This window comes from Artemia franciscana, chromosome 3 (assembly GCF_032884065.1).
Source record: "Artemia franciscana chromosome 3, ASM3288406v1, whole genome shotgun sequence".
NCBI classification, from domain to species: domain Eukaryota; kingdom Metazoa; phylum Arthropoda; class Branchiopoda; order Anostraca; family Artemiidae; genus Artemia; species Artemia franciscana.
In genome coordinates this window covers 49,111,804-49,138,343 of record NC_088865.1, presented here as the reverse complement: position 1 = coordinate 49,138,343, position 26,540 = coordinate 49,111,804, and the positions used below count along the sequence as shown (strand labels likewise).

Sequence of the window (26,540 nt, the reverse complement as noted above, 5' to 3'; positions counted from 1 at the left end):
GACCAGCATTAAGCCTCTTATTTTCCTTTTTAAATCAATGTATCGATTCATAGAATTTTGTCAGAGCTCATACCATATCATCTCTTGGCTCTTAGCTCTTCTCGCCTCGTCACAAGTGCCATATGAGCTCTTAGCTCTTGTTTTTTCCTAAAGTTGTCACTGCTTAGTCAGCTTCTCGATTGTTCGTGTTTTGTCTTGATTTGACCACAATTCCATAATTGCGCCCATTCAAACTCTCCAAATAAAAACCAATTATTATATTTACAATGTCAGTTATTTCACCGAGAGTAATAGAGGCTTTTATGTCTTTCATCAGAGTCTCCTCGTTGAGAACAACAAGGATAGGAGGAAATTATCTATTGCGCTATTCCAGTATTCCCGGGAAACACTTTCCCAGCGGAAAGATTTCATTCAAATTGACTAGTCGATATAAACAAGAAAAAGCTGCGAATAGAAAAGGTCTTTTGAGCAATACGTTTCATAGAATGTAATAAAAAACCTCCTTGAAAAAGAGACTAAAACAAATACAGGAGGTAAAAATAGAACAATTCCAGGTTAATAAAAATAAGAGAAAATCTTGTACTCAGGTTTTCAAGCAACAATTTCCAGGGATCATTTTTGGGAGAAAATCCTAGTCTCAAATAATAATTTCTATATTAAATAGTTAGATCCAGGTTGATATCACTAAATATAGTCTCATTGATCATTCCATTGATCATACCTTTTAATCTATTTAAAATATAACAGCTACCCCTGTAGATATACAATAAATTGTTACTTTATTAACATATTTCCTTTGCAAGCCAGAGGGTCTGTCCCATCTGGCGCCAACCACCCCCAAAACAACTTCGGACAATCATACTGCTCTGGCACCAGCATGTCCGTTAGTGGTCTTTAGCCAGTTTCAATTTGCCAACCACCCCCAAAACAACTTCGGACAACCATACTGCTCTGGCACCAGCAGGTCCGTTAGTGGTCTTTAGCCAATTTCGATTTGATTGATAGCTATGTCTCTGGAAAACTTTCTATAGCTTAATATCTTGTATATAGGTTTTAGTAATTTCTCCTCTGTTCACCTGGCTTCCAATTGCATGAAGCAGGTAGCTCACATGTCAGTATATCTGGACAAACCGTACCCTGTTATTTTTTTAATCAAAGAGTTTTCAACACATTCACCGTTAATCATAAAGTCACACCAGATTCCTCAGTAATCGCAAAGCAAAATCACATTGTTTGGTCATCGCAAAGCCAATCCCGTGTTCTTGCTTCTTCTTTGATGTTCTTGGCTGAAATGACTGATATGGAAGATGTCATGGAGGAAGCAGTCGTCCAATACTTTACGACTCTCAGGGGCCATGTTTTACATTGGCTCAACCTGACAGAAGCACTCAATCCTCCAGTCAGTCGACTTTGGGCAAACAAAGTACTTCAGGAAAATTGAGAGAATAAAATGTATAACTTATTGTTAAGTGCCAGACCTTTATCGCTGACTGCTCAGCTACCACTCTCTTAACAACTGGCTATTCAAACTCTCCAGTGGTTTGATCATATTCTCTGAATACCATCAGAAAATCTTGCAAAAATTGCACTGAATTTCGACCTTCCAGTCAACGAATGGAAGTGACCGCAAGGAGACCTCGGGCAAGATAACGGGACAGTTTCTGCATTTTTTTACTCGGGCGAACGTCGTCCCAGAATATGTCCCAACACTGGATTAAGACCGTCAAGCCTAAAGGGAGCTAGTACCGCCCATCTTTACGGTGGTCAATGGGTATAAACCTTAAATTAAAATTAAGTCATCTTGACTGAACGATTCCTTGACCTTAACTTTTGTCTTAATCCTGATAACAATTAAACGTTGTTGTCAGTCCTAATGTGCTGTCTTAATCATACTTCGAAATCTCTTATTGCATCTTGATTGTCGCTTTCAGTTATTCTGAGTAAAAACCAGGGCCATAAATGGAAGGGTTATCCGGTTGGAACCGGATACCCCGGAAGCAGGAACCGTTCTGGGAAATGAAAATTACTATAAAATAAGCAATCCTCATTTTTATTTCCAATTGGATCAGCCCCCCTAACTCATGCGTCAAAACCATAAGCAGGCACCAGATGGAAACATTCACCCTCTACGGAATTCCTGTCATTATTTCAGTTGGTAAATAAACCAAAGATACAAATCCGATATTTGGCCGAATTAAAACAAGTTGATAAGCAATTAGTGCTAAATTTTGTTTAGCAATTTTGCTTTATGATATAACAAATTAAAATTCGGCTTATCTGAGCGTATGGATAGCGACCATGGGTATGAAACCAGAAATCCTTAATCAAAATCTACTGCCCATCTCTGCTATTAATATTCTGCTGTTGATATTTTATCGCAAATAAGCCTTTATTGCCTTGTTGTGAGTAATAATTATTGATTGTATTCATAGGTTTGTCAATTCCAAAAATAATGGTTTAAAACTAAAACCTCAAGAAGGAGGGGGGGATGCTAATTCCCGTCCTTGGCACCCATCTAAGAACATTTTGTAGAAGTTATGTTAAAATGCGTGAGCTCATGATAATTACGGCTAAAATTGTAATGCCTCCCCCCCCCCTACCAACAAAGTTTTGGCTGGTTATCAAATGACATTGTATGAGGTTGATAAAACAATGAACCTGACGAGTACAAGTGAAAAGAAGAGACGCTGCCACATAAAATGCCTTTGAAAAGAGGAAACTTAAATAATTATTATCGTAAATAACACAACAACATCAATTCCAGGTCATTAAAATCATCGGGGGTCAAAGAGGATGAATTTACAACCAGCTATACATAATCAAAACATATGCTTAATATTTTTCTGGGTTTGCAGCATAAAGCTATGCTAAAAGAATGAAATAATGTATTCTAAACATGACAACGCTGCCTACTGGATGATGTACGTTAAAAACAAAAGAACAATGATTACACAATGAATTTTCACTATATCACTGGGATTCAAACAAAAACAAATAAATTTTATCTCTCCAATCGGTATGAGGTAACTGTCCAACTCTAACTGTGTTTTCCAAAAAAAAAATAATACAGATTATATAATAAAAATCGAAAAGGGGCGATATTATAAAACATTTTGAAAACTTTTGATGGACCTTTCGCATTCCTGTATAAGCAGTTACGGGACGGAGAAGAAACGAATATGATCTATGATTGGTCAGAAAAAAAAAACAGGATCTAAATTTTTTCACTTTAGCCACTGCAAAATTATCAATTATCTCATCCCAAATGATTGCTTCTAATTCTTAGCGTTCTATGTTCGTTAACGCTGAATCATTTAGTCACTCCTGGCCCACAGTCAATCTGAGGTACGTTAACATTAATTTAAGTTTACTAAATTATAAATAAACAATTACTAAAACAATTAATTACTAATATAAACATTACTGGTCACCGATGCTTCAATGGCTAATAGTGTTTGATAGACCATTCTTACGTTTGTGAATACCCCTTCATCTGCACAATCAATTCTAGCACATCTGTAGGTTTCTTTAACTAAATGTGTCGGTGGTGAATTATTTTTTTCATATCATGGAACATGGGGGTTCATGGAACAAATATACAGAATCTAATTCATCATATTTTTCACCAAGTTTGAGGCGATTCGCTTTGATATTATCAACATTCGTGCCATCTTAAAATGACTCTTTTGTAATTAGTATTTTGTATTTTTTTGTATTTATACATAAACCCAAAATTTGTGTTCAAATTTGAAAGTCTTTTGAAACGGTCATTGGCTTCTACAATTATTTGACCAATGCTGGTACCTATAGCTTTTTTAACCCAGTCTGTTGGATCGAGTCCTCTTGCAAAAGGTGATCTACTTTCAGTAGATCAGTCTACTTTTTTTATTTTCAAAGGAGTGGTTATAAAGATATGGGGAAAATGAAAATATTGGATTCATTTTACGTACACTTAACGAAAACTGCACCCTCTACTTTTTCAAAAATAAAAAATTCAAAAACTAGAAAATGATTACAACCGTTAGATTATTCATTTGAGATGAATGCGTCCCTAAAAATGTTGCGTCCCTAAAATTTCGGCACCAAGGGCAAGTATCATCTCTGACCCCCCCCCCCCCCCTCACAAAAAAATACTCTGAGCCAAATAGTCTAAAAAATTACATTTCCATAGTATAGCTAAGACTTGCCAAAATTATGTAGTTTTTCATAGAAGATAGTCTTTCATTTTATAACATATAAGCTAAGTTGATGATAAACAAAATTAAAAAAAAAAAAAAGAGTGAATAACCAAATGTCGGCAAACAGGGCTTGATAGCGTTTGGGATTCAGCGGATAATGAACTCAGTTTCATCGGTTATATAGTAATGTTATTAGATTTTAATCTCTCTTGAAATGTTTTATCACAAATACGTCAACGCCATCTAGCAAATCTAAGATATGGACAAATTGAACATAAAACAAAAAATAATTATTTCAAAATTAATTTAACTAAAATTAAAGCAGCAAAAAACTAAATTATTTAAAAGTGGCATTAGAATAGTCAACTTGTCATTAACAACTTTTAATTTAATTCAAGCGATTGCCAAAAACCGTTTTTGAAGAACGATAATTGTGTTCTCTGCCCTAGATGAATAGCATAAATCGGGCAACTCATAATTTTTGTCCCTTCGAATTCAAAAGATAAGCCTATTAAGCTACAATAAACGAATACACCACATCCACCTTAAAAAAAAAAGACCATCCAAATGCCAAGCAAGCCGTAATACTTTTTATTGTCAGTGTTCATAATCATTAACGACGTGTGTGTTCGTCTATTTTACTTGTTAAAAACGATGCACTTAGTCTGACTTTGGCCATAACTATAATTGTTTTGTTTTTTTAAATAAATACTTGCGCATTTTTGTTGTTGTTTTTTTTTTTTTTTTTTTTTTTTTTTATTCGTAAGTTCGTGGCACCAAGTACATTTAAACACCTGACTTGCCACTAGTAATTTTATATCGCTCTATCGCGATGTTTTAGCTGAGAGTTAAACCTTCTCTTGAAGGAATCTGCCACTAGTAATTTTATATCGCTCCATCACGATGTTTTAGCTGAAAGTTAAACCTTCTTTTGAGGGAATCCGCAGAGAAACGTTTAGGCGAAATGTCCCCCTGAAGATCGTTCCAAATTGGAGCGCAACGTCGAATCAAGCAGTTCTTCAAGAAATCTGTTCTTGGCGTCTCCACCTTAAGATATCAAGTTGTGTGCTTTGGCGTTAGTCTTGTTGGTTGGGCAGAGAAGGGCATAATACAATATAGCTCTAGAGAAGATTAACTAATGTTCTTGTAGAAAACAGCCATTGACGCTACTGAATCTGCCATCAACGCTACTGGAGCGACTGAATCTGTCCTATTCTGGATCTTTTGAAGTGGTGCCAAAAACGTTTTCAAATGAAAACTGCCATCGACGCTACTGGAGCGACTGAATCTGTCCTATTCTGGATCTTTTGAAGAGGTGCCAAAAAAACTTTTCAAATGAAAACTGCCATCGACGCTACTGTGACGACTGAGTTTGTCCTATTCTGGATCTTTTGAAATCGTGCCAAAAAAACTTTTCAAATGAAAACTGCCATCGGCGCTACTGGAACGACTGAATCTGTCCTATTCTGGATCTTTTGAATTGGTGCCAAAAACGTTTTCGGAGCACCAGCATACAGCGGGCATCCAAATTCAGCTATGGGTCTGATGCAACACTAGTGAAGTGGAGTGATTAAGCTTGGCAGTAGAAGGTCTTTGCAGTGAAAATCGATCCCCAGCTTTCTTGCACAGAGAGTTCTCCCCTAATAGAGGAGGATTTTTTAAGAAAGATCTATGGAGAAGTGTATATAGATGTATGAGTTGGATGTTGGAATTGGCCTAACAAACCAAAAGGCTCTGTGTTCTTGTCGTTTGTTTTTTACTTGTGTGTAGTAAATGATACTCCTTGAAAAAACTGATAATTATTCTGAGATCCTGCACTTATTTGCCCGGAAATCCATTAAAAAACAATTCAATTCAATGAAGGATCTCTAGTCTTACTTCTACGTTCTTCGGCAATTTCAGACAAACGCGTGAATAACATTAAAGTATCAACGCCACCCAGTTAAAAATATTTTTCCGTATGTATTGATTGTAACAATCTTGTCAGAAGTAAGGGATTACCCACTCTGCGCAACTCGGTGTACAGTTCAGAGCACTGCTTGTTCCGCCAGTTACGGCATACCTCTGCCATGTGGCACTTCTTCGTGTCCCACATGGTACACTTAGTGCATCTAAATATATATTTCCACAATCTGGTAAAGATTTTCCATTACTAATGGTAACACCATTAAGGCACACCATTAAATGTAAACAATTATTAGCAATTAATTATTTCAATTAATGTAAACAATTATTACACCATTATTAGCACACCATTTAATGTAAACAATTTTTGAAAGCAGGGCAGCCCCTCGGTCACGCTTTTTTTTCCTGTGTTCTATTTTGTTGAGTTTTTGTTTCGTATTTTTCGGCTGCAATATTTTACAGTAATCTCACCTTTTCATCTAAAAATAACTTACCTTATTTATTTCACCCATGAATTACTTATTGAAGTCAAAAACGAATTTTAATTTCGCAAGATAAAAAAATGACCAGGCTGTTTATGGTCAATTGTGCCATGGTCTAACTATCAATGTTCAGACAAAAGGCTTTTTTTTTTTAGGAAAAACATTTTTTATTCCTGACAACCACCATTCTCTAAAAATTTTCTTTTGCTGTTTCAAACTATGGAGATTTAGGGCAACATCATATTTTCCCAGTTTTGCTAGGAAATATTTCCCCAGTTAACTAGGGAAATAAAGAAGCAGAATTAATTTGAAATATGACAACGCTTGTCGTCCGTAAAAATTCAAACATAAATAGCCAAGTGCTTACCAAGACAACTACGCCTTCAAAAGAAAGTTATACCTTCTTGAAATGTTAAACGCCGTTTATTTTTAGCTTATTTTCCGCTGAGTTTTCATCCACTTTTTTCTTTTCTTTTTTTAATTTGGCATCAGCTATTACAAAAAACTTCGTAATTGCATAGAGGTGTTTTCTGTTTAGAAATGAATTCCAGATTTTTTCTAATTTTATAAGATATATGGATGCGTACGTTTCCACTTAGCAAATTCAAACCTTCAGATTTATTTTTCACAGTCCTTGGCTATTAAATCGGTAATTTTTCCTGAATTAGAAATTACAAGTTTCAAATTTTATTGTTTTAAAAGACATGATTCTATCTTCACTGTACTTAGTATATTCAGTGTAAAGAAGTCTTGTAAAACATTATTAGCACTAGAAAATTGAAATATTTTTGAGATACTTTAAAGTACTTCGAACAAGGCATCAATTTTGATGAAAATTACACTATCAAATTCAGAATATCCAGACTTTAAACACAAAATAACGGAAGTTTGTATTTTTTTTTCTTTCAAGAAAGCTGGTCAAGTACGCATGTTTATTTTTTCCTCAGGGTGCTGTTTGCAATCATTGATGGTAGTATGCTGCAAGTTGGTAATTTCCGGTAATTGTTAATTTGTTGATGCTGGTAAAAATTAGTAATTGATGATTTTCCAGCTTGGTAATCTTATGCTTCAAATTGAATTGGAAATTTGTCCTGGGTTTGTAAATCTACAAACCTATGTCTGTCTATACATATATAAACAGGCTTAGGTATATATATATATATATATATATATATATATATATATATATATATATATATATATATATATATATATATATATATATATATTTATATGCTTCGCTAGAATATATATTGAGTATAATAAGAAATGGAAAAAAAAACTGTAGGTAAAATTGATACGTTAAAGCCAAAGAGCCATGCAAAATGAAAGACTATCTTCTAATTAAATCAATCATGATTAGTTCTGTGAAGAATATTAAATGTGTTTAAATAACATGCTAAGACTGCTATGAAAATTACTGCTAACACTGATGAGATTTTCAGATTTCGACGAAGGGATTATTAATTTGATACTAAACGTGATTTTCATTAGGCTCATTGACAATCTTGAAATGCGAAAGCTAACGGCTATTATTTTTTTTTTCTTGTAGCAGTAGTAGTAGTTCTAAATAAGTTCTAAATAAGTAGTAGTTTAAATAAGCTCTAAAGGATAAACATACATGAGTTAAGACCTCTCCAAAAACATATCCACCAACTGAAAAGCCGTGAACCACCTTTGGCTTAAGTTCTTTGTTCGTATATAGAAATTTCAACAGATCTGCAGCAATGACCTGAAAGCAAAAAATATATAATAGAAAAAAACTACCCTAATATAGACTATAGGACACTCTAGTGGTATTTCCTGATATTGACTTTAGAACACTCGAGGAGTACATAGCCGTGGTATTTCCCTGTATAGATATTAGGATATTTAAGGGCTAGATAGACGTGGTATTTCCTTCTAGCGTTTTAACAGTGCATAAGTGCGAATGATAAGCAGGGTCTTCTATCCAAAAGGCAAACAGATGTTTTTAGAAAAACATTTTAAATTTGTAAGCCATCACCGCAACAAGCAGCATATTAAGCAAGATTGGCGGACCTTAATAGTCTTCCAAAATATTTTATTGAAAATATTCAGTTTTCCCATTACAAGCATTGTAATTTACAAGCCCATTACAAGCATAGCTTCTTGGGCCTATTGATTGATTTACTTTTGTAATAGTTTTCTTTAGTATTAACAAATTGATTGATTACTGAGTCAAACTCTCAAACGCAAATAAGTCAGTGTAAAAAAAAAAAGAAAGAAAAAAAAAAAAAAAAACAAAAAACAGAATAAGCGTAAATCGAGATGAAATTCTTACGTTATAAAACTGACGTTGGTAATGAATAAATGAGGCCTTTTTAAATTTAAAAATGCTACGTCTGCCCAGCATTGCAGATCGTTCGTCACCGGTGACAATAATTTTCAGAATCTACTTGGAGTTTTTTGCCGATCCAACCAAGACCAACAGAACACATCATAGGAAAACTAGAATGGTGCATCTAGCGAGCCAAACCAAAAAATATTGAGTCTATTCGTTCAAAGGTGAAAAGAACCTTTGATGACTAATTTTAAGTTTCAGTCACCAGTACATAAAAATACGGTTCTGATTTTCATATACAGCGCAATAGCGCTGCTTAAGTAACCTAAGTATATGGCTTCAATATTTACTGTAAATAAAATCAATCGTTCGTGGTTCATAAGCTGATTGTCTTACCGCGGACCAACTTATGTCTTGCCTCTAATATCACTGCTCAAAAAGAAGTAAATAGAAAGCTCTATTTCTTTGGCGATAGGACTGGTTAATTACCACGAGTATTTTAAGCATGTTTTTACTTTGGTTCAACTTCGATTTGAAACTGGTGCCTCCCTGCTTGCCTGCTAGAACAGAGTTATCTAGTCGAAAGCAAAAATATGGATCGATGGAAACGAAGCTTGGCTGCATAACTTTAGATGGTCATCTCCACTGTAAGTCTCCACTTCAACTCACACACTCTTGGCTCTTGCTCAATGAATAGCGAAAACTATCCTTTTTTTGGCTGTAGACGAAAATTGTGCGTAGCTTTCCAAAATTTAACGTCACATTCATCAATCCGGTCTGAAGTCATACTTTCTGTAAAAACCATGGAGGTCAAACCCTTAGCCCATTTTCGCTCCTGTAACGCCATAAGTAAAATGAATAAAGCGTCGTAAATCATTTTAGAAGAGCTTCATGTATTTCATTGTCAAAGATTAGACAAAACAAGAGCTAAGAGCTCATATGGCACTTGTGACGAGGTGAGAAGAGCTAAGAGCCAAGAGATCATATGGTGTGAGCTCTAACAAAAGTCTATGAATCAATAGATTGGTTTAAAAAGGAAAATAAGAGGCTTAATGCCGTTCAAGATTTAAAATAAGAGCTCTGAGTCCCTTTTGCCCCCCAGATGGTTGAATCTGGGAAAACGACTGGGAAAAGTCAAATTGTGCAGCTCCCTGACACACCTACCAATTTTCATCGCCCAAGCACGTCCAGAAGCACCGAACTCGCCAAATCACTGAAACCCTCCCCCCAACTCCCCCAAAGAGCGCGAATCCAGTACGATTCTGTCAATCACGTATCAAGGACATTTGTTTATTCTATCCACCAAGCTTCATCCCGATTCCTCCACTCCAAGTGTTTTTCCAAAATTTCCCCCTCCAACTCCCCCCAATGTCAAAAGATCTGGTCGGGATTTGAAATAAGAGCTCTGAGACATGAATTCCTTCTAAAAATCAAATTTCATTACGATCCGATCATCTACTCGTAAGATAAAAATAGCTCAATTTTCATGTTTTCCATGAATTCCGGTTTCCCCCTCCAACTCCCCCGAATGTTACAGGATCTGGTCGGAATTTGAAATTAAAACTTTAAAGCACAAGATCCTTCTAAATATCAAATTTCATTAAGATCTGGTCACCCTTTCGTAAGTTACAAATACCTCAATTTTCAAAATTACCCCCCCCCCAATCCCACCAAAGAGAGCAGATCCGGTCCAGTTATGTCAGTCACGTATCTTAGACAGGTTTCTATTCTTCCCATCCAGTTTCATCCTGATCTCACCGCTTTAAGTATTTTCCAAGATTTCCGGTCCCCCAACTGCCCCCCCCCCCCCAATTACGCTTGATCCTGTTGAGATTTAAAATAAGATATCTGAGTTACGAGGTCCTTCTAAATATGAAGTTTCATGAAGATCCGATCACTCCTTCGTAAGTTAAAAATACGTAATTTTTTCGTATTTTCCAGAATTATCCCCCCCCCCCAATTGAGCGGATCCGTTCCAATTATGTAAATCACGCATGCAAGAGTTCTGCTTATTTTTCCAACCAAGTTTCATCACAATCCCTCCAATCTAAGCGTTTTCCATCATTTTAGGTTTCCCCACCCCAAACTTCCCCCAATGTCACCAGATCCGGTCAGGATTTAAAATAAGAGCTTTGAGACACGATATCCTTCTTAATATCAAATATCATGGAGATCCAATCATCCGTTCATAAGTTAAAAATACCTCATTTTTTCTAATTTTTCAGAATTAACCCCCCCCCCCAACTACCCCAAAGAGAGCGGATCCAGTCTGGTTATGTCAATCATGTATCTAGAACTCGTGTTTTTTTCCCATCAAGTTTCATCCCGATCCCTCCACTCTAAGTGTTTTCCAAGTTTTAGGTTTCCTCCTCCATAATCCCCCCCCAATGTCACCAGATCCGGTCGGGTTTAAAATAAGAGCTCTGAGCCACGATATCCTTCTAAATATCAAATTTCATTGAGATCCGATCACCTGTTCATAAGTTAAAAATACCTCTTCTTTTAATTTTTCAGAAATACCAACCCCCCCCCCCCCCCAAACAACCCCAAAGAGAGCGGATCCGTTCCATTTATGTCAATCATCTATCTAGGACTTGTGTTTATTTTTCCCACCATGTTTCATCCCGATCCCTCCACTCTAATTATTTTACAAGTTTTAGGTTTCCCCCTCCCAACTCCCCGCCCCCATCACCAGGTCCACCCAGGATTTAAAATAAGAGCTCTAAGACACGATATCCTTCTAAACATCAAATTTCATTGAGATCCGATCACCCGTTCGTAAGTTGAAAATACCTCATTTTTTCTAATTTTTAAGAATTACCCCCCCCCCCAACTACCCCAAAGAGAGAAAATCAGTTCCGATTATGTCAATCATACATCTGGGACTTGCGCTTATTTTTCCCATCAAGTTTCATCCCTATCCCTCCACTCTAAGTGTTTTCCAAGATTTTAGGTCCCCCCCCCCTCCAACTCCCCTCAATTTCATCAGACCCGGTCGGGATTTAAAATAAGAGCTCTGAGACACAATATCATTCCAAATATCAAATTTCATTAAGATCCAATCACCCACTCATAAGTTAAAAATACTTCATTTTTTCTATTTTTTTCGAATTAACCGCCCCCCCACTCCCCCCCCCCAGATGACCAAATCGGGAAAACGACTATTTCTAATTTAATCTGGTCCGGTCCCTGATACGCTTGCCAAATTTCATCGTCCTAGCTTACCTGGAAGTGCCTAAAGTAACAAAACTGGGACTTTGGGTTTTTCCCCTCCAACTCCCCCAATTACATCAGATCCGGTCGGGATTTAAAATAATAGCTCTGAGACACAATATCATTCCAAACATCAAATTTCATTAAGATCCAATCACCCGCTCATAAGTTAAAAATACTTCATTTTTTCTATTATTTGCGAATTAACCGGGCCCCCGCTCCCCCGCAGATGGTCAAATCGGGAAAACGACTATTTCTAATTTAATCTGGTCCGGTCCCTGATACGCTTGCCAAATTTCATCGTCCTAGCTTACCTGGAAGTGCCTAAAGTAGCAAAACCGGGACCGACAGACAGACAGACAGACCGACAGGATTTGCGATTGCTATATGTCACTTGGTTAATACCAAGTGCCATAAAAAAAATAAACAACATATAATCATTGACTGTATATACTCAATTGGAGGCGTGTCGGAAAATCACGTCTTGGGAAAAGGGTGAAATAAGGGGAAATCTTTCTAGCCTTCCCTTTTTCAATACTACGTTGTTTGAAATACGAAAGTTAACCTCTTATTGGATTCTTAGTGTGGACGGTTATTCAGAAGATCAGAACAGGGGTTCAGTGTTGTTCAGAAGAATCATTCAATCAATCAACAAGTCAACCAAGGAAGTGAGACAAAACCAACTACTTGTGTGCTGTTCCAGGCCCATGACTAATCGTGGCGTTTGAGTCACCAGGATTTTTCATAGTTTCTTGAAACTTATTTGAATGCACTGTACCCTCTGTCGAGTTTTAGCCAAGCCGATCCTTGGTTAGCTAAGATCTAGAATTCCAAATCCTTCCCATTAATGAGGCCGTGTATTCGTAATTTTCAATCACCAATAGAGGCAAAGGCGGAATCTGAAGATTAAGGGTTCTGAGTGAAATACCATTCCTGAAACAGCGGAAATGAATTTCTTTATACAGTTTTGCCCAAACTAGCGTCAGAGAGCTTCAAAAAATTGCTAGTTTAGATGGTAGAGTCCCTATTATTTGGTACAAAAATGATTTCATTTTTTGGCTTAGTTTACTTGGCGTATATGCATGATCAAAAACAAATGTTCAAGAATGTTTTTAGGAAGCTTTTTTACGAGGATAGAAAGTCAAAAGCCTCAACCATGTTCTTTGATATAGAATCTCCTGAAGAAATCGATAAAGGTAAAAATAACTAAAATTAGGACACAACCCGACGTGCAAAAAGTGGGGTAGCAAAGTAGCAATGCTACTCGGCAGTTTAAAATTTTTTTGGCAGATTTGGTCTGAAATAGCATTTTTACCTGTTCATATAATACTTTTTGCTCACAGAAAAGCTGTCAAAACACATATTGTTCTGTTAAATTGTCGGCAGCTTTTGGAATCCTGTCGTATTCTGCTACTGGCAGCTTTGGAACGTTTTCCATACCTGAACACAACACTAACAAACTTATATTTTGCATGATAAAAAGGAGAGGTTAGTTTGACAGTAAACTTACCAGAAAGGAGAAGCTTATGTATACGCTCACGTTCACAATGTCAAAAGCAATTAAAGCCTTCCATATAGGAATTAATTTCATAAAACCATCCAAAAAAACGAAAGAAAATGAACAAACCTGACTACCAGTTACAGGAAAAAGCAGCTGCTTCGGGCTGACGTTTACATTGATAACGTCAAAACCATTGGAAACATAAAATTTTGAAAATTTGGCAACATGCCTTTCCTTGGCAAGCATCCAAGAAAGTACCAAAGCTACGGGTCTTTCATTTTCTGATGTAATCACTCTAACCTTGCTATGTCTCTGCGCCTCTGAAGGAACAATAAGTGTATGATACAAAAACAGTAAACAAAAAACACATATAACCATGGTTAAATATAACAAACCTGGCTGCCAGATACTGGAAAGAGTAGCTGCATCGGACTGATGCTTATATTGATCACATCATAGCCATTGGAAATGTAAAATTTTACAAACTTTGTGACATGCTTTTCCTTGGCAAGCATCCAAGAAAATATCAAAGCTATAGGTCTTTCATTTTCTGATGTAACCACTCTAACCTTGCTTTGTTTCTGCGCCTCTGAGGAAAGACGAACATTAATAAGCTTATACAATACAAATACAGGCCTAAAACACGACTACCTTGAAAAGTTTTATTAGAGTACCAAGGAAAGTGAAAAAAATTTCGACTGTTAGAACTGATTAAGTGGAAACTAACATAACCGTATATAAACCATAAAATTGGTAGTTCGCGGTTTTCAGGCACGCATAGAATTAACATAGGCAAAGGCGGCAAACATGTTTTTATTTTGATGTCCTTTGCGCTTCAGTAACTTACTGATTAAAAGCATCAGTCCTATCTTACGTTTACGACAGTAAATAGTTAATATTTTTGCTTTATTCCTCATTGAAACATCATTAAATGTCACCTTTTTTCCCGTAGTCTTATGATTTGATTTTTTTTTATTATTATTATTTTCGCCTGCATTGACCATTTTGATTGAATCTTAACCATCTTAGCTATATGAAACATGGCCACAAGCAACAGTCAAATGAGGTTTCAAACTCAAATGGACTAGATCGATTATCTCTTTATGCTCCGACAAATACTCGAGCACTTCAAAAAACAGAGTGATACCACTAGTGTCATCTTCATCGATCCCAAGACTAGTTTCGGCTTAATCACTGGATATGACATATGGGCTGTGATGCAGGAAGGCGGTATTCCAGCGAAGCTGACACCCCTCCTCCAGTGATATTATCACCGCGTTCGTGCCTGCGTACTAGTTGGTGAAAAATTATCCACTCTTCAACAACAATTTAGGGCGAGACAGGGGTGTGTTCTGTTCCCCATAATGTTCAAATTCATATTAATTAGATAATAATTTTTTCTTAGTCCTAAGACGTGTTGGTAAATGATATCCCTCTAGATGGTCCTCTTTTAAAAGTTGTCAAACAGTTTTAATATTTGGAATCTAATAGATATAACAGATAGTTAAGATCAGGCTCAATGAAGTCAGGACGGATCAGAACTTTCAGTTTTAAAATTCAATCTATATAGATAAAGAGTCTGATGAGTTTTTATTGGGATAAATTTTTATGCGAAAGCAATTTTTTATTTTCTTTTTTTTATGAATTGAGGTCTCCCTGGTCCAAGGAATTTCAGATGTATGCTCCAAGGCAATTGAAAAAAGTATTTGGCCCATTTTAGGGGGGCCACGCTACCAATATAAATATGTTTACGTTCATTAGGGTCCCCTTGATTCAGACACTTACGTGTGTAAATTTCCATCCGTTTGGAAGAATAAATTTCGAACCATATTTCGGAGTAGAAACTATTTTTTACATTTTATATTTTTACTGGTCGTTGAAGCCCTCTTCGTCTGAAGGACTTGAAATTTTTTTTTAGCTGATAACAAAAATAAAGATCTGCGAGTCTTTTAGGGTAAAACTAGTGGGAAATACCCTCTTTTCATTTCATTGTGCAGGCAAATAGCAATGTTTGCTTTTTTTCTTTCATATTGTGAAGCTTTGTTTTTTAATTCAAGTTCATCATCATAAGGAGGAGGCTTCAGTTCTCTATCTCAAGAATCAGTCATTCTTAAACTAAAAAGCGAATTGATCAAGTGGAAAAAAAGAGAAGGAAACAGACAAAAACAAAGAGAAATAGATAGATAAGGAACTTACCTATCACCAGGTGAGCTATAAAATTGAGTCAATACACTTTCTTTGTCAGCTAAGACAATAAGTCAAAATTCACTTGCAAAGACCATTAATCCTATGTCTAATAAATACTCTATCGGTTTGTTCCTCTTTTAAAAAGAAATGGATGAAGGATATGGAAAAGGATACGGATACGGATAAATGAAATGGAAAAGGATAAAATGCTCAATTAGGAATAAAAATTCTTTTGCAGAATCAAACAAAAATGAAAGCTAGAAAGAAAGTCACAGCCTATAGTTATCTGCAGTATCACCTCCTTGAGAGGCTAGTCAACCCTCCCCAAGAATCATCACAGGTAAATATTGCGAGAAATAAACCGAGCATGCACATTTTGGCATCACCCCAGATCCCATGTGTATAGGTTTTAAGTAATTTCGGTGGAAAGGTTAAGAACCAAAAATATTCATTTTATGGGCCAGTTATTTCAAAAAGTGGCTCCTTAGAGCTAGTTTTAGGGACCCCTACCCCATCCTTCATGCAGCATATATTGTGCTAAATCAAGGGGTCCTAAGGTCCCAAAGGGTATTTTAAGTCTTTTGTAGCTCTTTCCGTTGGTTTGCACATCATTAAAAAGACTTGATAACTTTTAAAATATAACTTTCAAAGAACATGAATTTACTTTTGAATGTCTACTGAGAAAATAGTACACGGGAGGAATGTAGCTCTCCAGATTGTCATATGTAAGAAATGTTGATGGTGGGAGTGATAAAGAGGTCTTTTCTACTTATTTATAAGCTTCAAACGAATGTATTGATCCAATTACGACTTTGTTCGTAATGTGCAGTATTGCCTGGTGTTGCACTAATTTTTAGGGGAGGGGCCAATGTATCTTTTTGTGGGGAGAGGGTTGCTAGAAGCCGCAGAAGTTCATTTTTAGGGCAAAGGCTGATGCAGTTTTATAGTTTTACTATATTAATTTAAATCTGTTAAATGAAAATTCGGAGGAAATGCCATGTTTATGTAGGAAATGTCCTTTCAAGGTTCAATTATTATGAACTTGCGATTAGTTTTGCTAAAAATCCGGTTCAAGGCAATGACCTTTGGAGGGAGGTTAAATTCGACAAACTTGCCTGGAAGCATCTGTACAATCTTCCTTAGAATTATCGAATTTAGTTTGGTTTCTTTGGCAACAAACACACACAAACATACAAGATGGACACAGAGACAGACACTCACACAGTCAAACACACAGGCACGGTGAGAGAGACAAAAACACACACAAACACACGAAAATACACAAAGAGACAGGCAAACACACTGTCAAACAAAGGCACGGCGAGAAAGACAAAAGCGCACACAAAAACCCAAAATCAAACACACAAATACACAAATACACAAAGATAGACACAAATACATGCAAACACAGAGTCAAATACACAGGCATGGTGAGAGTCAGACAAAAAAAACACAAACACACTGAGTCAGACACACAAATACACAGTCAAACACACAGGCACAATGAGAGAGACAAAAAACAAATACAAACACAAAGAGTCAGACAGACGAACACACAAAGAAAGGCAAAAATACAGTCAAACTCACAGGCACGGTGAGGGAGACAAACAAACACACTAAGATAAAATCAAAGGCAGGCAAACACACAGGCACGGTGAAAGAGAGACAAAAAACACCCAAAAACATAGTAAGTCACACAAACACAGAAATACAGACAGTTGACCACTAAATGTACTACCTCCCACAGCATGGGTACCTCCAACCCTCCTATAACTAACCCAGGTACCCGCAACCAACTTGTCGCACCCCGGATACCTGCAATCGATGTGTTTCAACTGATTGAAAAACATATGGTTCATACAGGTATTTCATACAAACTCACACCATTTTTTTAAGGATTCGGCCTTTTTCTTACATTCTACTACGCTCTTCCAGTAATTGATTTTCACTCCCACACGTCAAATATTCTTGGAATAGGAAACAAGTGATCCACAGATTATTTCAAAACGTTGCCGTTAGAGAGTATTCCCCGAATCATAATATTGAGAAGGTTTTACTTGTCCAGCTGTCTAGTGCACAGTTCCATTGGGGGAAAATCTTTTTTCGAATCCTAATGCGGACAAAAACCTTTGGATTGCAAAGATTCCCCAAGATGAAAAGGAAAAACACCTCGATAGAAAATAAAATCTCGAGGGGAGAAAACACATCGAAAAAATCTCTATTGGTATTATGTAACATCCACGCGTAAAACGCTATTACGTAACACTCAACGAATGTGTCCTCCTCAGTTACAAGCAGGCCCATGCTGAAATTGGTTGCTAGGCCCCCCGTGGAATTGACTACTACGGACCCGTTGTAATTGGTTGTTAGGACCCCCGTTAGAATTGGCTGCTAGAACCCCAGTGGAATTGGTTGCTAGGCCCCCCGATGGAATTTGTTGATAGCGGCCCCTGTGGAATTGACTGCTAGGGACCTGGTGGAATCGATTACTAGGGCCCATTGGTTGCTAGTATCCCATTGGAACTGGTTGCTAGGACACGACATCTTGAAGAAATCATTCCCTATTACGCAAGAACTACAGAAATCTTGAAGAACAACATTTTGAAGAAAAATTTTTTTAAAAACTTCTTGAAATATCTTGAAATGTCTTAAAAACGTCTTGGAATGTGTTGAAGGGTCTTAAAAAACGTCTTAAAGACTCTCTTCAAGAAAACACTCCCTATAATATAACGCCTACGTTTGCATCTTGATTTGGCGGTGCCCCCTGAAGGTTTTTCCTGACCCTGGTAGGCCTTTAAACAGTCATGGAAAAAACACGAAGTAGCATCTACGTTTGCAGCTTGATTTGACGGGGGCCTTCACGCAAGTCCTATTATGTAACAGCTAAATGAATCATGATTTTACGGGCCCTGAAGAAAAAACACCCCCTATTAAATTAACAAGTACCTGCATCTTTTAGATGAAATTCCCTATTACTCAACAAGCACCTGCATCTTGCAAAAAATAATTAAAACCTGGGTCTTGAGCGAACTGCCGTTAAGCTTCTTCGTAATCTTAAACCATTAAGGAAGAAAAGATTAGAGGCTATGGTCCCTTTAGAGTCATTGAGGGGAAACTATTTTTGTTGAACGCTTATAAAATGTACGTCTAATATGTTCCTTGCCAATTCTTACTTTGTATTATGTTAAATCCTAGCAGAGGAGTGAAACTCCCAATTCTTTAATAATATTATTAGATTCTTTCAAGCAGGAACATATTAGCCTCAACAACGAAATTTCCCTTATAGCCAATACAAGAACAAGAATTGATCAAGATTTCTGAGATTGTGAATAATAAATATTGAATTTTCAATCATAGTGAAATAACTGGTCAACTAAAATTATCTTCTTTGCAAATAGACTCTTAAGTTTCTCTATACCTGTATTGTCTTGTTTATTTCATTACGAAATTAGAGTTTTATCATGGGTTAATTAATTAGGGTGTGGTAGAGTCCCATGGCTAAGTCTGGACATTTGAGTAGTCGCCAATAATTCCCCCACATCTACCCCCCTCCCTACAACTAAAAATCTGTTGTACAAAAAAAGTCCTTAAAATTATAGTCAATACATTTGCTTTCAAAATTTAGCCTGTAAAATGTAATGGTAAGAACCCAAGTGAGAATTTCTTATTGAAAATCGAAGAAACTTTATCAGTTTGAAAATAAGTTCAAGCTACTAAAGTTCCATATAACAAAGTAGTAAAGCTAGTGTCCATAAGATAGGGGAAGATGAAAAATGGAGTCCGGTTGTATTACTGATTTCAGCATGAACTTATATATTATGCATTAAGATCAAAATAAAAAAGTATTGGAATCAAAATTTTAAAAAAATCAAAATTAAGTATTGGAATTTTTCTCTAAATGCAAGAAATTCAAAAATACTATAAAAAAAATTAAGAAAGGTTAATCGATGAAGAGTTTTAAAAGGTTTTTTGGCTAATTTTATGTAAGATAAACATAAATGGATCGATACAGTGTTGCCCTAAATATTAGGTAAGAGGTCACTGTGTTTTTTGTGGGTAGAAGGATGCCTGAGACCTGAAAAACAGATTTTTAGGCCTAAATTTGGTGTCCTTTACTTACATTTTATACAAATCTGCAAAGAATATAATTCTAACCCTTGGAAATTCTAGCCTAGAAAACTGTCGGGCTAAACAAAAGTCATCAAAAATCTGGCCAAATATACTAATATTCTAAATTTAGCCAGTTAGATGTAAAGGTCAAAATCCAAGTTTTTGTTTATTTTTAAGGCAAATTTGTTAGATTTAAAAACAGATGGGGGGTGTACTATCGAAATTACTAACGACTCAAGACCTTATTACGCACATCTGGCTCTTACACAATACTATAGTGCAACTGTAAAGGTATAGTACATCTGATTGTAACATAATGAGGCTTGTTTATTTATACAAATGTTTTGTTTGGATGTTTCGTATTAGGATTTGTAAGAGTTCAGGGGTCGATAGTCAAGCGGGGAAGTCAAAATTGTAAAAAAAACTGATCGTGGTCCAGTATTTACAGGTGAAGATGACGTGATCTCAAGGGACATTTTTTATTCTGAGAAACCTCTGTAATTCAGTAAAACTGGTTTTGAAGGTCAACGACATGTACCATGTTGCATATTAGGGTTCAATCAACTCAGTATTGAAAAATGAGTTTAGAGTGCCAACATCGAAGATATTATTTTTGGCATATTCTTTAGTAATGGATGCTTTTACACTATTGGATATTGAAGGCGCTAGCGATAGAAAAATGAATCCTAGAATGCCTATCTTAGCAGTAGAAATTACAAGGGGTGTTCGGCTAATCATAGAATGAAACGAGATACAATATCATTAAGCAAATTCAAGTCAGAAGAACAGTTATGCTTTGGGGCAAAAGTGAATATATTGCATATACTAAAATTAAAAGACGGATTGAATATATCAATGAAATATATTAAAGACAACAATCTGAATCAATCTATAAAAAAGAAGTGAGTTTCTTGGATATTTTACTAGCAAGAAAGAATCTTCATTCGTTGTTAGTCTATTATCGATAGTGAAAGTGTCAAGACTGAAAATGTTTGGCTTCGAAGAATAAAAATCAAACAGAATGTAATGACTGGAAAAGCATTTGATTCTAGAATAAGATTTTCAAGAGTTACTTCCTAAAAGGAAAATATTTTCTCAAAGAATACTTAACGATATAAAGAAAAATGATTATCTGCTTCTGGACAATTGTATGAAACTTTTACGTCATGGTCCAGATGAATTACTCAATTTACTGACATATTAATTGAAACATAACAAAATGATATTTTGGATTTACTTTTGAGCCCTAAATGGAAATTCGCAACAAATAATTCGACATTTTCTATATCATGTCTTAAAAAAAGTATAACTGATTTGATGTGTGACGTCACTTGATTACTCCTCGCCCTAGAAGACATTCATTTTATTGATAACGAGCCAGATTCTTTTTGGCAGTGAGACCATCAACATTGAAAAAATATTTTACACATGTCTATTATATTTGTTATATTGGGCAGCTAGTCAACCTGTGAGAATTGAACTATTGTTAATCACTATAACGAAAAGTGCAGAACTACGAACTCCATGTAAACTACATAGAGGATATGCAGTTCCAATAAAAGACTGTTATTCCTTTTTTGAAGACATTTTTCAGTCTAACACTAGAGGCTTTCTCTGTTCCAATGGCCAGTACGATAAATGTGATCAATGGAAAAATCCTCAACCTTGAATGATTACAAAAAAAAACGTGACTTTAATTTATTTTCAAGAGACTGGTATCGTCATGGTTTTAAATTGTTTTGGGAGGAAGAACCTGGACTAAGCTTAAATTGCTGCAATAATAAGAGAGTTTGGTTTTTACGACAACGCTGTAAAGATACTTGCTACTATGATTATACACCTACTGATTTTTATTTTGCTGTTACAGAAACTGATTCTTCATATGAGAAAATCGTACGTAACCTTGCTTCAAATAAGCAAATTGAAACACGAGAATAAAAATAATAAAATGAAGATAAAATTATATTGTAGAAAGAGAACTTGACTTTGCATGCCAAGATGAGTACAAGTTGAATCCGGACGAGCTGCCATTACTTGTCATCACCGATGGTTACCTACAAATGGCAGAAGAAATCTAAAGGACAGAGATTTTTTATTGTATATACATGTTTTTTAATATACAAATTCGCAGATATTTTTCAAGTATTTCACTCTTAGGGGCACTGCAATTTATATCCGACGCAGGGACCTTAGTAGTCAAAAAGCGTCGTTAATTCTTAAATAATAATAATAAGTGCAATTTACATTATAGGAAGTAAAGAGTATTTTCAACTAGAAAGTCGTTCAATCGATAATTGTCTGCATAATTGCTGAGAAATTGAATGCACATCCAAGGTACATCCGCAAAATCAAAAAAATTAAAAATAACAGCGCATGAAAACCACAGCTTTTGGTTGATAAATCTTGTACTTGGATCCTATTTTGAATAATAGTTTCCACTTCGCACAAGAAAGTTTTTAATGGAAGGCGTGTAGAATGCAGACGGCAAGCCAAGAAGATGGAAAAATTCAATACTGTTCGCTGTTTGAACGATACATAGCCAATGTCCCGTCTTTACAATTGATGGGCTACTATTCACAATGATAAGGGTATTAGTGACACTTTGAATATGGTCGAAGATATCCGAGTGTATACAATAAGAATTGTATTTGGATATGAGGGGATCCAAAATGAATAAATTGACAATTCAATTTGTGTTCATGATGCCAACTCTAAAAGAACCCTGTCATCAGGGGTAATTTCCCAATAGTTTTCAAACTAATTTAGCATATTAATGCTATACTCTCCTCCAGTGGTTCGGCAAAGGTACACTCTAAACGTAAAGTGCCCATTTGGACAATACTCAAATCTTGAGTACCGGACAAATTCCAATACAATAATACCAGGAGTTTCTTCAAACATCGGTTATACCAATTTCAAATAGTTGAGAATCTCGATCTAGAGATTGCATTTCCAATTATATAGGGTCCTATAGAATTTATCAAAATAAATTGTAGAGTGGAATTCTATCCACCTTACATACAAGAGATGAAAGTCCAAACATATCAGATTTATGGGGAGAATTTGTCTATAATCCTATGGAATTAGAACTTTTTACAAAAGCCAAAGCGAGTTTCGAAGGATTTCATCATTTATAAATGACGAATCGGTGTAGGTACGTCTACCCGTAGCGTCATGTCGTTGATTCGAAATTGTATGCGGAGCGAGCGGTTGGATATTATTTCCACTAGCTCTTACTTTTTCAATTACCAAAGCAACAAAGTTCTTAACATGTTGTTTTCGTACCTGTACAAAGTTCATGGTGAGAGACTGTTGTATCAGGTGCAGGAGCGACTAGTTTTCGCAAGATAAACTTGGACAGAGAAAGTCGTAGCTTTATATCGATCTTAACATTTGGAGGCATCCATTGAGGTATATTAAATATTTCCTAATTTTCCCAAACAACTGTAAATCTTTAGTTGTAATATTTCGAAGCATATTGCTAGCGTCAGTCTTCATTCTACATGCCTATTCAATAGCTAAGCCTCTCAATTTCTTAAAGGACATTGGAGTCATCAAAATGAATTGTATGTAACTTGAATAGTTAGAAAGATTATTGCCTGTGCTCACCAACGTTCCATTTATGTAGACACTAATTTGTCTAAACAGATTGTATAGAACACAATTTTCATAGAGTAGCCCCTCGGCTGCACTATATTTTGCATGTTTAAATATTTTGGAAATGTACAAATTTGGAAGTGAAATCTATAAAATAGTATTCATTGGAATAAATTTGAAAATGTTCGTTTTTACAGAGCGGTTGTAATGGATAAAATTGCTCAGAGTAACCATGTTTTACACTCCGATCAACAGTTTCTGTATTGGGAAGATTTAGAGATGAGGTGATGAAGGATGAGATTCTTTATGCGGCAGATATGCCATTTCTATGAAGAGAAATCCTTTTTTCAATTAAACAATTTTTACTAATGATTTCTTTTTCTTCTTTGACAAGTGATGTTTCACACTTCTGACCTGAGCTGAAACTGTTGAGTAATGAGGATTTTCTGGCCCTTTTAAAACCTTTTCTGCTTTGTTGGGATTGCAATTACCTGCCGATGGATCGCACGCCGGAACTGACATTTTGTGAAATGTTTTCTTTAAAATCCTTCCCAGATGCCCAATCCTGTAGTTTCTGTGAAGCAAAATCTGCGGCTACCGGAACAATATATTTTTTTAGAAAGGGGTAATGCAGAGCGAAACAACATAGCAAATCAATTGCCAAGACCTTAACCGGACATTAACGAACGACTCCTGAGATAATTCATTACATAACCCAATTGTTGTATTCACCCAATTTACTTCTTAATATTAACTGACAGAGTTCCAAATACGAGTTATTTACTGGAACATTTTGAAGGTGCTTTATACTATGGTAGTGAATGTGTTTGTGGGTGGTTTTTCATTTAAGAAAACGGAGCAGAGGGACATTGATATTACCGACTCTCGATGTCTCAATAAAGGGCGTATAAAGAAATATACGATTGTGTGATGAGAAGCCGCTTGGACAATCTCCAAAAATAGCACATTCCATCTCACTGATGGTACCAGGACCTTTACCATTGATTTTATTCTGTTTAAAACTTCAAGCATCTCTCAGATAATCTTTCATATGAACCATTTCATTCTCGATGGGAGATTTATCCTTAATATGTTCCAATGAATAGTTAAAGTGGAATGCATCATTCTTGCGAGCTGGATATTCTTTTAATTGCACGAAACAAATCAGTCATACTGCCATATTCTTTGTATTTCAGAGACATGTGGTTTGTCAGAGTTAAGTGATTTTATCCATTCGTCTTCCTCACCATATACCGGCCAATCGTTGGCTTTAACTTCTGTATCATTAGGAGGATCCTTTCTAAGGATATCATAGATATTTTTAAGAATGCAATTAACAGGAGCAACCTAATACTTCCCATCAAATTTGATGGTGGGGGAGATGTTTGTCCAAAAATCGCTTGCCTTAGTCAAATCTTCATGAATAAGGTCAGAGACATCGGATATGAGTGTTAAATAAACGGGAGTGTCACATTGTGAACGTCTTCAACAGCAATATAAGAATCAAAATCAGATTTGTATCCTAGCCAACGAACAAGCAACTGTCTCTTATCCTAACGAGTTTGACTTTTAAATATCTTTTCAGTTTGAAACATTCCGCTGGTTTTATCTTTTTGTAATTCATACTCGTAAGAACCGACAAGAATCTTGTCATCTTTCATCTCAAGGTAGGCGATAAGTCACAGGTAGGCGATAAGTCACAGGTTTAGTGTCTAAGACTTTTGACACTTTAAAAAATTCAGTAGACCACAAATAATTCCCTTTTTTCAAAAATATTACTTGTTCGATTGACTCGAACTGCACAACCAACATTAAATTTCTTCTTTTTCACTCGCCTCCGTTCATTGGGATGTTTTTTAGGAAAAATGTCACGTGTATTTGCTACTGTGGTGAACTTTAAGGGGACTAAGATTGAACAGGGATCGATGAGGGCGTTCATTATAAATCAAAATGATTTTATCTAGATCTTGAATAAATGCGGCAGTATTTTTAAATGTACAATATCTCGAGATTAAAAGACTAATTATTCTTATCAATCAATCAGCCACTGTCGCCTTTGATTTCGATGAAGAGTGTAGCTGGGTTCATTCTGTAAATACTCCGTCACTAGCTTCTTTTCAACTCCAGCAACTTGGGCAAGTATGGTAGGGGAACCTAATATTCCCGCTTCACCAATATTTTCATAAACACATTTCAAACCTTAAACCATTTTGAACGGAAACGAAGCGTTCGCTACCCTTTGGCAAACTAACAAGTGATGCACTGACATTAAGATGCATTCGTTTGATACCTTCTAAATATTCACCCCCACTTGGCACGCTAGTTTTTTCTGAAAACGATTTTAAAACATCTTTTGATATTTCTCCATATTCCCTTAACCGATTTAAAATACGTTTATTCCCAATAAGACTGTTTGGAAACTTTGATGACTATAAATTTTATACAAATGACAATCAAATGATTCAAATCTTTTACGATTTGCAATCAAATCTGATACTCAATCAATTAGACTGTAACTCTTGTCATTGATTATAACTTCACTCTTTTTCTCATCAATTTGTATATTTTCATTTTCAGCGAAATAGTTCAAGAGTCTTTTACTTTGCTCACGATATGAATGAGACATTAGGTCTACAACACTTGATAAAACTTCTTCTTCTTGTTAAGGCAGTTTCAAAGTTTCATAGCTTGGATGTTGAGGTTGATCAATAACATTTACTTTGAGTGGTCTTTCACGGTAAGGTTTATGCTTGTCGATACTTCAAAGGGCTTTTTGAAGCAGAACTAATTTTTCATCGTCGGCAGTTGTCTCATTGTTAATAAATTTATCAAGATTATCTTTAAAGTGCCCTTTGGTGAAAGAGCAAATTCTATTGGCGTTAATTTGTAAGGTTTAGCCATTTTTGAAGAATACTGTTTACAAGCCAAGTTACAAGCCATGTGATTATTGGCAGTAACAATGAAAAGAAACTACCACTCACTTGAACAAGCCGTTTTCTTTTAAAAATCTTTTCCCTTATTTTTGAAAGCTAGAGCACGTACAAGTGGACGATGTTTTGCTTTGT

General features: G+C 35.8%; 1 protein-coding gene across 1 annotated transcript in view; it reads right to left on the bottom strand.

Annotated features, from left to right (window-relative positions):
• Nucleotides 1-15,796, bottom strand: part of LOC136025360 (transmembrane protein 53-like) — a gene marked incomplete at its 5' end in the record, with an annotated part of 36,194 nt that extends 20,398 nt beyond the window's left edge. Inside the window, 3 exons of the mRNA XM_065701309.1 lie at nucleotides 8,187-8,297; nucleotides 13,977-14,170; nucleotides 15,778-15,796. Of these exons, the coding sequence (XP_065557381.1) occupies nucleotides 8,187-8,297; nucleotides 13,977-14,170; nucleotides 15,778-15,796 (324 nt within the window). The remainder of the gene's footprint in view (nucleotides 1-8,186; nucleotides 8,298-13,976; nucleotides 14,171-15,777) is intronic.
• Between the last annotated feature and the right edge of the window lie 10,744 nt (nucleotides 15,797-26,540).